This window comes from Vulpes vulpes, chromosome 3 (genome assembly GCF_048418805.1).
Source record: "Vulpes vulpes isolate BD-2025 chromosome 3, VulVul3, whole genome shotgun sequence".
Lineage (NCBI taxonomy): Eukaryota > Metazoa > Chordata > Mammalia > Carnivora > Canidae > Vulpes > Vulpes vulpes.
In genome coordinates, this window is record NC_132782.1 from 124,637,672 (window position 1) to 124,651,664 (window position 13,993).

The 13,993-nt window shown below is 37.4% G+C and overlaps 1 protein-coding gene across 2 annotated transcripts in view; it reads left to right on the top strand.

Annotated features, from left to right (window-relative positions):
* Positions 1–13,993, top strand: part of DBT (dihydrolipoamide branched chain transacylase E2) — a 55,291-nt gene that overhangs the window by 10,570 nt on the left and 30,728 nt on the right. For both annotated transcript variants that reach the window (XM_072754515.1, XM_025996560.2), the window contains exon 4: positions 12,801–12,982. In XM_072754515.1, the coding sequence (XP_072610616.1) occupies positions 12,801–12,982 (182 nt within the window). The remainder of the gene's footprint in view (positions 1–12,800; positions 12,983–13,993) is intronic.

Here is a 13,993-nt window from a genome sequence, read left to right on the forward strand (position 1 = left end):
CGAGTCCCACATTGGGCTCCCAGCATGGAGCCTGCTTCTCCCTCTGCCTGTGTCTCTGCCTCTGTCCTGTGTCTTTCATGAATAAATAGATAAAATCTTTAAAAAAAAGAAAAAATATATATACAATATTATATTGTGTATATATATATAGTGCATATGTGTATGTTTATATACACTATATATACAGTAATGCAGTTGGTAAAATGTTAAAAAGCAGAATTATGTGCTACACACTGAGAATAGAAATATGTAAGGATACATGATTTATTTATTTATTTATTTTTTAATTTTTATTTATTTATGATAGTCATACAGAGAGAGAGAGAGAGAGGCAGAGACACAGGCAGAGGGAGAAGCAGGCTCCATGCACCGGGAGCCTGATGTGGGATTCGATCCCGGGTCTCCAGGATCACGCCCTGGGCCAAAGGCAGGCGCCAAACCGCTGCGCCACCCAGGGATCCCCAAGGATACATGATTTAACAGAAGGTGATGTGTTTATGTAAGTGGCAGTAAAAACTTATTTATCCTTAGAATTAATAAGAGCAAATATATGTATAAAGAAGAAAAATACTTCAATTTCAAAAAACCTTTGACAGACTTCTAAAACAAAAGTTTGCATTATATATGTGCTTTTGTCTTAAAGTCAGCTTCATCTGATGTTAATATAGCCACTTCCGCTCTTTTTTGTTAATGTTTGCATGATTCTTTTGGTGTGTGTGTTGTATATGTGTTCTGTGTGTGTTATGAATATGTGCTGTTATTGTGTGGTGTGTTATGTGCTAAATGTGTGATTTTTATGTGACAATATGGTATATGTCTTGAGTTTGTGATACATGTGTTTTGTGAATGTTGTGTGTGGAATATATGTTAGTGTGTGTTTGGTATGTGTGATGTGTGTTTGGGTATATGCTGTTTCTTTTTTTAATATTTTAAAATTTTAATCCAAGTTAACATTCAGTTTTTTTTTTTTTTTTTTTTAAGATTTATTTATTTATTTATGATAGACATAGAGAGAGAGAGAAAGAGAGAGGCAGAGAAACAGGAGGAGGGAGAAGCAGGCTCCACGCCAGGAGCCCGACGCGGGACTCGATCCTGGGACTCCAGGATCGCGCCCTGGGCCAAAGGCAGGCGCTAAACCGCTGAGCCACCTAGGGATCCCAACATTCAGTGTTATATTAGTTTCACGTATACAAAATAGTGATTCAACAATTATATATATTACCTGGTGCTCATTATTACAAGCGCACTCCTTATTCCCTATTACCTGTTTAACCCATCCTCCTACCTACCTCCCCTTTGGTATCTATCAGATTATTCTCTGTAATTAAGAGTCTTTTGGTTTCATATCTCTCTTTCTCCTCCCACCTTTGCTCATTTGCTTTGTTTCTTAAATTCCATATATGAGTGAAATCATGTGGTATTTGACTTTCTCTGACTGAATGACTTCACTTAGCATCACATTCTGTAGCTCCATCCATGTTTCAAGTGGCAAGATTTCATTCTTTTTATGGCTGAATAATATTTCATTGTATGTATATACCACCCATTTTCAGTGGACACTTGGGCTGCTTCTATATCTTGACTATTGTAAATAACTGCTATAAACAGAAGGGTGTATGTATCCCTTTGAATTAGTGTTTTTGTATTCTTTGGGTAAGTACCTAGTAGTATGATTGCTGGATTATAGGGTAGGTCTATTTTTGACGTTTTGAGGCACCTCCATTCTGTTTTCCACATTGGCTGAACCAGTTTGCATTCCCACCAATAGTGCATGAAGGTTCCTTTTTCTCCAGATTTTCACCAAGGCATGTTTTTCTTACATTGTTGATTTTAGCCATTCTGACAGGTGTGGGGTGATATTGCATTATAGTTTTGACTTGTGTGCCCCTGATGGTAAGTGATGATAAGCGTCTTTTCATGAGTCTGGTGGCTGTCTACATGTCTTTGGAGAAATGTCTGTTCATGTTTTCTGCCCATATTTTAATTGTATTATTTGTTTTTTGGATGTTTGTTTTTGGATGTTGATCACATATGTCATTTGCAAATATCTTCTTTAAAAAAAAAAAGATTTTATTTATTTATTCAGGAAAGACACAGAGGAGAGAGAGAGGCAGAGACACAGGCAGAGGGAGAAGCAGGCTCCATGCACGGAGCCCGATATGGGATTCGATCCTGGAATTCCAGGATCACACCCTGGGCCAAAGGCAGGCGCTAAACCGCTGAGCCACCCAGGGATTCCCTGCAAATATCTTCTATTCACAAGGTTGTCTTTTAATATTGTTGGTTGTTTTCTTTCTGTACAGAGCTTTTTATTTTGATGTAATCCCAATAGTTTATTTTTGCTTTTATTTCTCTTGCCTCAGAAGACATCAGAAAGACATTGCTATGGCCTATGTTAAAGAAGTTACCACCTGTATTCTCTTACAGGATTTTTATGGTTTCAGGTCTCACATTTAGGTCTTTAATCCATTTTGAGTTTATTTTTGTGTATGGTGTAAGAAAGTGGTTTAGGTTCCTTCTTTTGCATGTACCTGTCCAGTGTTCCTATCACCACTTGTTGAAGAAACTCTCTTTTTCCCATTGGATGTTCTTTCCTGTTTTGTTAGAGATTAATTAACCAATGAATTGTGAGTTCATTTCTGGGTTTTCTATTCTGTTCTCTTGATCTGTGTGTTTATTTTTGTGCCAATACCATACTTTTTTGATCATTAGAGCTTTGTAATGTAACTTGAAGTCTGGATTTTGATACCTCCAGCTTTACTTTTCTTTCTCAAGATTGCTTTTGCTATTTGGGGTCTTGTGGTTCCATACAAATTTTAGAATTGTTTGTTTTAGTTCTGTGAAAAATGCTGTTGGTATTTTGATAGATAATTGCATTAAGTGTGTAGATTAGGGGCACCAGGGTAGCTCAGGTCCTGAACATGGGGTCCTGGGATCGAGCCCCACATTGGGCTCCCTTACCATTAGGGAATCTGATTCTCTTTCCCCTCTCCTCCTGCCCCTCTCCCTGCTTGTGCTCTCTCTCTCTCAAATAAATAAATAAATTCTTTAAAAAAATAAATTTGTAAGTTGCTTTGAGTAGTATAGACATTTTAATCATATTTGTTCGTCCAATCCATGAGCATGGAATGCCTATTTCTTTGTATCATCTTCAATTTCTTTCATCAGTGTTTTATAGTTTTCTTTTTTTTTTTTTTTAATTTTTTTTTTAATTTAATTCATGAGAGACACAGAGACAGAGAGAGGGAGGCAGAGACACAGAGACCCAGGCAGAGGGAGAAGCAGACTACCTGCAGGGAGCCTGATGTGGGAGTGGGACTCGATCCCAGGCCCCCCAGGATCACATCCTGGGTCCAAGACAGGCTCTAAACTGCTGAGCCATCCAGATGTCCCAAGTTTTATAGTTTTCAGAGTACAGGTCTTTCACCTGTTTGGTTCGGTTTATTCCTAGATATCTTCTTATTTGTGGTACAATTGCAAATGAGATTGTTTGCTTAATTTCTCTTTCTGCTTCTTCTTTAGTGTATAGAAATGCAACAGGTTTCTGTACATTGATTTTGTATCCACAACTTAATTGAATTCGTTTATCAGTTCTAGTAGTTTTTGGTCGAGTCTTTCGGGTTTCCTGGATATACTATCATGTCATCTACAAATAGTGAAAATTTTATATATCCCTTACCAATTTGGATGCCTTTTATTTTAGTTGTTGTTTATTTGCTGTGGCTAGTACTTCTAGTATTATGTTGAATAAAAGTGAAGGAAGTGGACATCCATATCTTGTTCCTGACCTGAGGAGAGAGGCTCTCAGTTTTTCCCCATTCAGGATGATGTTAGTTGTGGGTTTTTCATATATGGCCTTTATTTTGTTGCCTTAATGTTCTCTCTAAACCACTCTGTTGAGGGTTTTTTATCATGAATAGATATTGTATTTTGTAAAATGCCTTTTCTGTGTCTGTTGAAATGATCAGATAATTTGGATCCTTTCTCTTATTGATGTATCTCATTGATTGATTTTTGAATATTGAACCACCCTTGCAACCCAGAAATAAATCCTCTTGATCATAGTGAATGATTTTTCATAATGTATTGTTGGATTTTGTTTGCTAGTATCTTGTTGAGGATTTTTGCATCTATATTCATCAGGGATATTGGCCTGTACTTTTGCTTTTTAGTGATGTGTTTATCTGGTTTTGGTATCAGGGTAATACATTCCTTTCCATTTCTTGGAACAATTTAAGAAAGAAAGGCATAAACTCTTCTTTAAATGTTTGGTAGAATTGTGTGAAGCCATTTGATCCTGGACTTTTGTTTGTTGGGAGTTTTTTCACTACTGATTTAATTTCTTTGCTAGTTGTCTATTCAAATTTTCTATTTTTTCCTGATTCAGTCTTGGTAGTTCACATGTTTCTAGGAATTTATCCATTACTTCCAGGTTGTCCAATTTGTTGGCAAATAGTTTTTTATAACATTCTCTTATAATTGTTTGTATTTTTGTGATAGTGGTTTTTTTCCTCTTTCATTTGTGATTTTATCTATTTGAGTCCTTTCTCTTTTTTTCTTGTTAAGTCTGACTAGAGGTTTATCAATTTTATTGATTTTTTTTTAATTTTTTTTTAAATTTTTTATTTATTTATGATAGTCACAGAGAGAGAGAGAGCGGCAGAGACACAGGCGGAGGGAGAAGCAGGCTCCATGCACCGGGAGCCCGACGTGGGATTCGATCCCGGGTCTCCAGGATCGCGCCCTGGGCCAAAGGCAGGCGCCAAACCACTGCGCCACCCAGGGATCCCAATTTTATTGATTTTTTTCCCAAAGAACCAGGTCCTTGTTTCATTGATTTTTTTTTTTATTTTTAAAAATTTCTATATTTATTTTGCCCTAATCTTTTTTTTACTTCATTCCTGCTGGTTTTAGGTTTTGTTTGTTCTTATTGTTCTAGCTCCTTTGGATGTAAGATTAGGTGGTTTACTTGAGATTTTTCTTGCTTCTTGAGGTAGGCCTATATTGCTATAAACTTCCCTCTTAGAACTGCTTTTGTTGCATCCCAAAGGCTTTGGACCTTGTATTTTCATTTTCCTTTGTTTCTATATACTTTTAAAATTTCTTCTTTGATTTCCTGTTTGATCTAGTCATTGCTTAGTAGCATGTTATTTAACCTCCATGTATTTGTGATCCTTCCAGATTTTTTCTTGTGGTTGACTTCTAGTTTAATAGTGTTGTGATTAGGAAAGATGAATTGTATGACTTAAGTCTTAAATTTGTCAAGGATTGTTTCGTGGCTGAATATGTGATCTATTCTGTAGATGCCTGGGTGGTTCATTCAGTTAAGCATCTGCCTCCAGCTCAGGTCATGATCCTGGAGTCCTGAGATTGAGCCCTGTGTCAGGCTCCCTGCTGAGCTTCTCCCTTTCCCTGTGCTCCTCCCTGCTTGTGTTCTCTCACTTGCTCACTCTTGCTTTCAAATAAATAAATACAAAATTTAAAACTATGTGATCTGTTCTGGAGGATGTTCCATATGTACCTGAAAAGAATGTGTATTCTCCTGTTTTAGGCTGGAATGTTCTGCATATAGCTGTTAAATTCATCTGATCCAGAGTGTTGTTCAAAGTCATTGTTTCCTTATTGTTTTTCTCTAGATGAAATGTCTATCGATGTAAGTGGGGTGTTAAAGTCCCCTACTATTACTGTATTATTATTGATTAGTTCCTTTATTTTTGTTATTAACTGTTTTATGTATTTGGGTTCTCCCATGTTGGGTGCATAAATATTTACAATTACATCTTGTTGGATTGTCCCCTTTCTTATTATATAATGTCTCTTATTATAGCCTTTGTTTTAAAGACTATCTCTTCTGATGTAAGTATTGCTACTCTGGGTTTTTCTTTTCTTTCTTTAAAGATTTTATTTATTTATTTATTTATTTATTTATTTATTTATTTGAGAGAGAGAGAGTAAGTGCGAGCATAGGCAAGGGGAGGAATAGAGGTGGTGGGAGAAAGAATCTCAAACAGACTCTACACTGAGCATGGAGCCTGATGCAGGACTGAATCTCATGACCTTGAGATTATAACCCAAGCTGAAATCAAGAGTCAGATGCTCAGCCGACTGAACCACCCAGGAACCCCATACTCCAGCTTTCTTTTGACATCTATTTGCGTGATAGATGTTTCTCCATCCCCAGTTTCAATCTGCAGGTGTCCTTAAGTCTAAAATGAGTCTCTTGTAGGCAGCATATAGATGGATCTTGTTTTGTTTTGTTTTTTACCCATTCTGTCACCCTATGTCTTTTGATTGGCATGTTTAGTCCATTTACATTCCAAGTAATTATTGATAGATATGTATTTTTCATCATTTTATTACTTGTTTTGTGGTTGTTTCTAAAGATTTTTTTTCTGAACTTGTCATTCTCTCTTTCAGGGTTTACTGGTTTACCTTAGTGATATATTTGGGTTTCTTTCTCTTTATTTTTGGTGTATTTATTAGTGGTGTATTTATTAGTGGTATTTATTAGTGTATTTGTTGTTACCATTAGGTTTGTATATAACATCTTCTGCACATAACAGTGTAAATTAAGTTGATGGTCACTTAAGTTTGAACACATTCTTCTTTCCTCTCCGTGTTTTAGGTACATGGTGTCATATTTTACATCCTTCTATTTTGCGAGTTCCTTGACTGATTTTTTACAGAAATATTCATTTTTTTAAAAAAGATTTTATTTATTTATTCATGAGAGACACAGATTGAGAGAGACAGAGACATAGGCAGAGGGAGAAGCAGGCTTCCCACAGGGAGCCTGATGCGGAACTCGATCCGAGAACTCCAGGATCACACCCTGAGCCAAAGGCAGATGCCCAACTGCTGAGCCATCCAGGCGTCCAAGAAATATTCATTTTTACTGCTTTTGTGTCTCTTACCTCTGTACTCTCACTCTCAGTCTCTCCTAGAAAGATTCAGAGTCTTTAATAGAAAAACTAGTAAAAGAGACTCAGAGTCTCTCTTGCAATATTTCTTGCAAGGCTGGTTTAGTGGTCATGAACTCCTTTAGTTCCTGTTTGGGAAACTCCTAATCTCTCCTTCTAATCTGAATGATAGACTTGATGGCTAGGGTATTCTTGACTGCAAATTTTTTTCATTCAGTACTTTGAATATATCATGCCAATCTCTTCTGACTTAGGAAGATTCTGCTGAAAAACCCCTGATATCCATATGTGGTTTCCCTTGTATGTCTTGTTTTGTCTTTCTGCTATGTCTTGTGTGGATCTGCTTTTGTCAATTTTGGTGGGGATTCTCTGTGGCTCTTGGATCTGGATATCTGTTTCCTTCTCTGGTTTAGAGAAGTTTTCGAGTATTCTTCAAATTTTCTGCCCCCTTTTTTCTCTTTCTTTTGGGACTCTTATAATATAAATGTTATTATGTTTGATGGAGTCACTGAGTTCCTTTAAGTCTATTCTCATTTTGCATAATTCTTTTTTTCTCTTTTGTTCAACTTGATTATTTTCCATTACTGTGTCTTCTGGGTCATTAATTTGTTCCACTACTTCTCCCAACTGCTGTTCATTGCATCAAGTGTGTTTCTAATCTTGTTTATTGTACTCCTCATCTCTGATTGGTTCTTTTTTATCTCTGTGTTAAGGGGCTTAGTGATGTCTTCCACTCTCTTCTCAAGTCCAAGGAGTATTTTTTTTTTAGATTATTTATTTATTTATTTATTTATTTATTTATTTATTCATTCATTCATTCATTCATGACAGACACACAGAGAGAAAGAGGCAGAGACACAGGCAGAGAGAGAAGCAGGCTCCATGCAGGGAGCCTGATGTGGGACTCGATCCCGGATCTCCAAGATCACACCCTGGGCTGAAGGCAGATGCTCAACCGCTGGGCCACCAGGGCTGGCCCCAAAGAGTATTTTTATGATTATTGCTTGAATACTCCATCTGGCATGTTACTATTATCTCTTTTGCTTAGGTCTCCAGTCATGGCCTTCTCCTGTTCTTTCATTTGGGTAAAATTTCTCTGTCTTCTCCTTTTATTTGAGTTCCATTTCTTTGTGTTAGGAAAGTCATCTACCTCTCCTGTTCTTGAGGGTAATGGCCTTATGAAGAAGAGGTCCTCTAGTGCTCTGCAGTGTAGTGTCCCCTGTTCCCCAGGGCCTGGTGCTTCTGAGAGTGTCTCCAATGTGTGTTGCATGTGCTCTGCTGTTTTATCTTGACCAGTTTATCCCTTAGGCCAGTTGTCTACAGAGGCTGCCTTTGCCTGTTGTGGGCAGTATTTGGTCCCTGGTCTGTGGTGCATTTTAATTAGGTCTGCTCATGAAATGAGACCTGTTGCCACCACTGTCAGTACCAAGGCTCTGCAAAACTCCCAAAGGAGTTTGGGCCAGTGTTCTGGGGGAGGGAGCCCACCATGCTGGGACTGAGGCCAGTGTGACCAGGAAGGGTGGTTCTCCTGGAGCATGAGTGGAGGGGGTAGTGGGACTTGGTATAAACATGCTAAGTTTCCAGTGTCAGCATTGTGTTGACTCCCGCAGGTAGTCCTACGGTTTTGCTGAGGTTTGGGGAGGAAAATGGAACCTGCCAGTTCCTTTGTTCCTGGAGACTTCTCTCTGTGAATGCTGGTTCTCTGGGATGTGCTCTGAGATGAGCAAATAGCCTCCCCACCTTATGATAGGTGTTCTTGAGGTCACCGTTTCCATGCTATACATCTGCAAGCTGTTTGTTCTGCCTTCTCTCCCAAGAGCAGCCTCAATGCCTTCAGACTCTATCTGAGCTAAGTCCACTGACCTTTACAATTCCAGGCTTTAAGCCATGCTGGTTGCAAGAACTCCCAAAATTTGGCCCCTCGCTTTCCAAGGCAACTGCTATGGGAATTGGTTTTCCCCATGCACTCCCCTGTGTGCTACTCTGACTCTCACCCTTCTCTGCCACTGCAGCTACTTCCCAACTACAGCAGCCAATCTGTTTCTCTCCCAAACGAGATCTCTGTACATCCTACCTTCATTGATGTGGCCTCTTCTCTACCTTTAGTTGTGAAGTTTGTTCTGCCAGTCCTAAGATTGATTTCTGGAGTATGTATGTAGGATGATTTTAGAGTTATCTAGTTGTATTTGTGAGATAAGGTGAGCCTCAGGTCCTCCTTCTCTGCCACCATCTTCCCTAGCTGCATGATATATATTTTTTGCATCCTTTTACTTTCAACCTATTTGTGTCTCTTGTAGATAGCATATAGTAGGATTGTTTTTTGAAGTCCCAGTTTTGGAATCATTTTTTGAAGTCCATTTTTCCATTGTATGCCTTTTATTGGCCTGTTTAAGCCATTTACATTTAATGTAATTATGGATAAGGTAAGATTCATCTCTGCCATTTTGCTATTTGTTCTGTATGTTTTTTTTTTTTAAATTTTTATTTATTTATGATAGTCACAGAGAGAGAGAGGCAGAGATACAGGCAGAGGGAGAAGCAGGCTCCATGCACCGGGAGCCCGACGTGGGATTCGATCCTGGGTCTCCAGGATCGCGCCCTGGGCCAAAGGCAGGCGCCAAACCGCTGCGCCACCCAGGGTTCCCTGTTCTGTATATGTTTTATGTGGTTTTTGTTCATGTATTTCTCCATTAGTGCCTCCTCTTGTCTACTGTACTATTTTAATTTCCTTGTTTCTTTTACTCTCTATATATTTTTAGTTACTTTCTTAGTAGCTGCCATGTGGTTTAAAACACAATGTAGTTTAGATTAATACCAACTTAGTTTCAATAGTATGTTAAAAATGTTGCTTCAAGGTGGGTCCTTCTCTTCTCCCCTCTTTTTTTGCTATTAGTGTCATATGTATTACATGTTGTTTTTTTTTAAGATTTTATTTATTCATGAGAGACACACACAGAGAGAGGCAGAGACATAGGCAGAGGGAGAAGCAGGCTCCATGCAGGAAGCCTGATGTGAGACTCGATCCCGGGACTCCAGGATCACGCCTTGAGCCAAGGGCAGACGCTCAACCTCTGAGCTACCCAGGCGTCCCTGTATTACATGTTTAAACATTATAAGCCCATCAACAGTTTTAAAGTATTGCTTTATGCTCTTGTCTTATAAACCAGATAGAAGTAAAAAGGGGTACAAACAAAATATAGTGTTTTGTATATTTACCTATGTGGTTCTCTTTATTAGTATTCTTTATTTCTTCATGTGAATTTGGGTTGCTGTCTATTGTCTTTTTATTGCAGCCTGAAGGACTCCTTTTAGTATTTCTTATAAGGCAGATAGCTAGCAAAAATTGTTTTAATTTATTTAGGAATGTATTCATTTCTCCTTCATTTTTGAAGCGTAGTTTTGCTAGATATAAGATCCGTGACTGACTTATTTTTTTTTTTCAGCACATTGAATGTATCATTCAGTTGCCTTTTGGCTTCCTTACTTCCTGACAAAAACCATCTGTTAGTGTTATAAGGGTTCCTGAGCTTATCCTACTTGGACTTTGTTGAGCTTCTTATATATGTACATTAATGTTTGCATCAAATTTAGAAAGTTTTTAGCCATTATTTTTTCAAAGATTCTATCTCTTTATTGGTATTCTTTATTTGGTGAGACATCATTTTCTCCTCTAATTGTTTAGATATGGTTTCCTTTAGTTCTTTGAGTATTTAATTGTTGATTTAATTTAACTTTTATTGGGCAGCCCCGGTGGTGCAGCGGTTTAGCGCCGCCTGCAGCCCGGGGTGTGATCCTGGAGACCCAGGATCGAGTCCCACATCAGGCTTCCTGCATGGAGCCTGCTTCTCCCTCTGCCTGTGTCTCTGCCTCTCTCTTCGTTCTCTCTGAATGAATAAATAAGTAAATAAATAAATAAATAAATCTATCTATCTTAAAAAAATTAACTTTTATTAAAGTTAATTAACAACACTAATTATTGTTAATTAACATCTGGGCATCATCAGGGATTGTTTTTTTTTCTTTTTTTTTTTCTTTTTTCAGGGATTGTTTCTATCGATTGCTTTTTTTCTCTGTACATGGGCCATACTTTTCTATTTCTTTACATGTCTTGTAATTTTTTTGTTGAAAACTAGATATGTGGTAAGATGTATGAACGTCTCATAACCCAGATCTTCCTTTTAGGAACCTCTTGGTTGCCCTGACTTTTATCATTGCCTCAGGCAGCCATGATTTTAAACAATTCCAGAGTTTCTGTTGACTGTTTTCAGCAAACACCCTGAGGGAGCAAGTCAGGCGAAATAAGAATAAACTCTGTGACTGGTATTTTTCCAGAGAATGGAACATGTCAAATAGTGACAGTTCTCTGGGAGTATAGGTTTTTTGTGGAACTTCAAACTGGGGTCTGCCCTTACTTACTATGGCTGTAAGGCTGCTGATTTTCAAGACCAATACTGAGCTGAGGAAAGGAGAATGAGAATAAAACAAGTTAAAATAATAAAACTAGCTGTTTTTAATGAGGTTCAGCCAGTTTTCCTGAATAGGTCTTTCATGATTGTTGCAAGCCTTATTGTAATTTCTAGAATCCTGTAAAAGTCCGTTTTTTTGTTTTGTTTTTTAAAGATCAAGGCATTTATTTTCTTTTTTTAAAGATTTTATTTATTTATTCATGAGAGACACACAGAGAGAGGCAGAGACACAGGCAGAGGGAGAAGCAGGCTCCATGCAGGGAGTCCCATATGGGGCTCGATCCCAGGTCTCCAGGATCATGCCCTGGGCCGAAGGCAGGCTCTAAACCGCTGAGCCACTCAGGAATCCCCTAAAAGCCCGTTTTTAACAACTTTTGCCAGTATACTTGCATTTATAGAGGAGCAGAATTCCAGAGGTCCTTAGTCCACAATTCTAAAAGTGTAAGTCCTCTATCTGTGCTTTTAATTTCTTATAGTTTCTATGTCATGGTGATGTTTTATTATACACTGAGAACTAATTAAGACATGAAGACAAGGAATAAGAATGACTGAACAAATATCTTGATGAAGAATTGGTGGTAATAAGAGATGTGCCAGATACATCAAGAATGGTGTTAGAATCAAAATTATATGTTTTATTTCAGATTTGGTCCTATTCCTCCTGTTCTGTTTGCTAAGAATATCTAGAAGAACCTTATAAAGCTTACTTACGATGATTAAAGAGAGAGAGACTCATATACAAGGATACATTAGAGGGCAGCCTGGGTGGCTTAGTGGTTTAAGTGCCTGCCTTCCACCCAGGGTGTGATCCTGGAGTCCCAGGATCGAGTCCCACGTCAGACTCCCTGCATGGAGCCTGCTCCTCCCTATGCCTGTGTCTCTGCCTCTCTCTCTCCCTTTCTGTGTCTATCATGAATAAATAAATAAAATTTAAAAAAAAAGGATACATTAGAATAATTCTAGAAGGAAAGACTGAGAGAATTCAAAAATTCATAAAATTACTAAGAATATGCTTTAGGAATATTAACTTTTGGACTAATTATAGAATAATAGGCATCCCTTAAAGTTTGATGAAGCCTAATAAAAAGCAATAAAGGGAAATAACATTTTAAAAACATATTTTTAGAATTTCTTCCAAGAAATGGATGAGGCTTAACACCTGAAAGTGTAATTAAATTATTGGGTTATGGATCTATTAATGGTTTTTAAAGTTTTAGTATTTCTTGGGGATACATCAAAGAAACTTTGGAAGCCTTTATAATCTTTTCTGAAACATTCTTTGGTGCACCATCTGGAACTAAGTGATGTACTAGATGGATATTGATCTAATTCAGTGTAGCATGTGCATTGTTAGAATGATGACTATTATATACTTATTATTTATGTAAAAGTGTTTTGTGTCTTTTTCTTTTAGGTATGTAAAAGAAGGAGATACAGTGTCTCAGTTTGATAGCATCTGTGAAGTTCAAAGTGATAAAGCTTCTGTTACTATCACTAGTCGTTATGATGGAGTCATTAAAAAACTGTATTATAATCTAGACGATATTGCCTATGTGGGAAAGCCATTAGTAGACATAGAAACGGAAGCTTTAAAAGGTATTGTAAATGTGTTCATCTATTTTGCCAAATTGATTATTGCTGTCCTTTTGTTATTAAGTACTAATTAAAAGAGATATTTATTTTTAATAATATACAGGATTTAATTTGGTAATTATCTTTTGACCAGTTACCATGTTAGAAACATATATTAACATTTAATTTATCTGGAGACCTGCCTTCTGGAAACCTTAGTGTTCAAAGAATCAACAGGCTTTCTCAGGAATTAAAGATTCAGGCCCTGAACCCTAGTCACTAATAACAAAAACTGAAGTATGTAAAAGATTAAATCTAACAGTGGGATCATTCTTTTTGCCACTGATTCAAAAACAAAAACAGTTCCTTGGGGTGCCTGGCTAAGTCAATCAGTAGGGCATGTAACTCTTGATCTTGGGATCATGAGTTGGAGCCCCACATTGGGGGGTAGAAATTACTTTTAAAAGTTTTTAAATTAAATATTTAAAAATCACACACTCTCATTGATAATGGTTATGAAAGCAAACTTCTTGAAGAGAACTGGAAGAGAAAAGAAGGAAAGTCATAATGAAAAGTGAAGAGACTAGCATTCAGAAGAAGCAGCCACCATGAAACTTATAAGCAGTAGATGTCCTGACAAAAGTGAATCCCTTGTAAAAATGTTGCAGAGGAAAACTAAAACATTGGGCTCTCCCAGTGGCAGGAAACAGCTAACCGTCTACCTCAGAAGTTCCTTAATGCATTGTTATGATACGCTAAAGTTATGTCATGTAGGAAACAGCTTTGACATCAGGGATGGGGGTGTGTGTGTTTTAATAAGTTTTGTGATGCAACCCTAAGCCAGCAATCTCCCTAGACTGAAATAGACATTTTAGTAGTGTAATTCAGAAGTCCAGAAGAAGTCTGAATTACAGTGGCTGGTTGACTCATAGTTCTGCAGACTATATCATTAATAACAATAATAACTAATATCATAGTCACACTTCACAGTCGTAAAAAGTTTTGTATTATTTTATTTATCCTTACTTGTGAAAT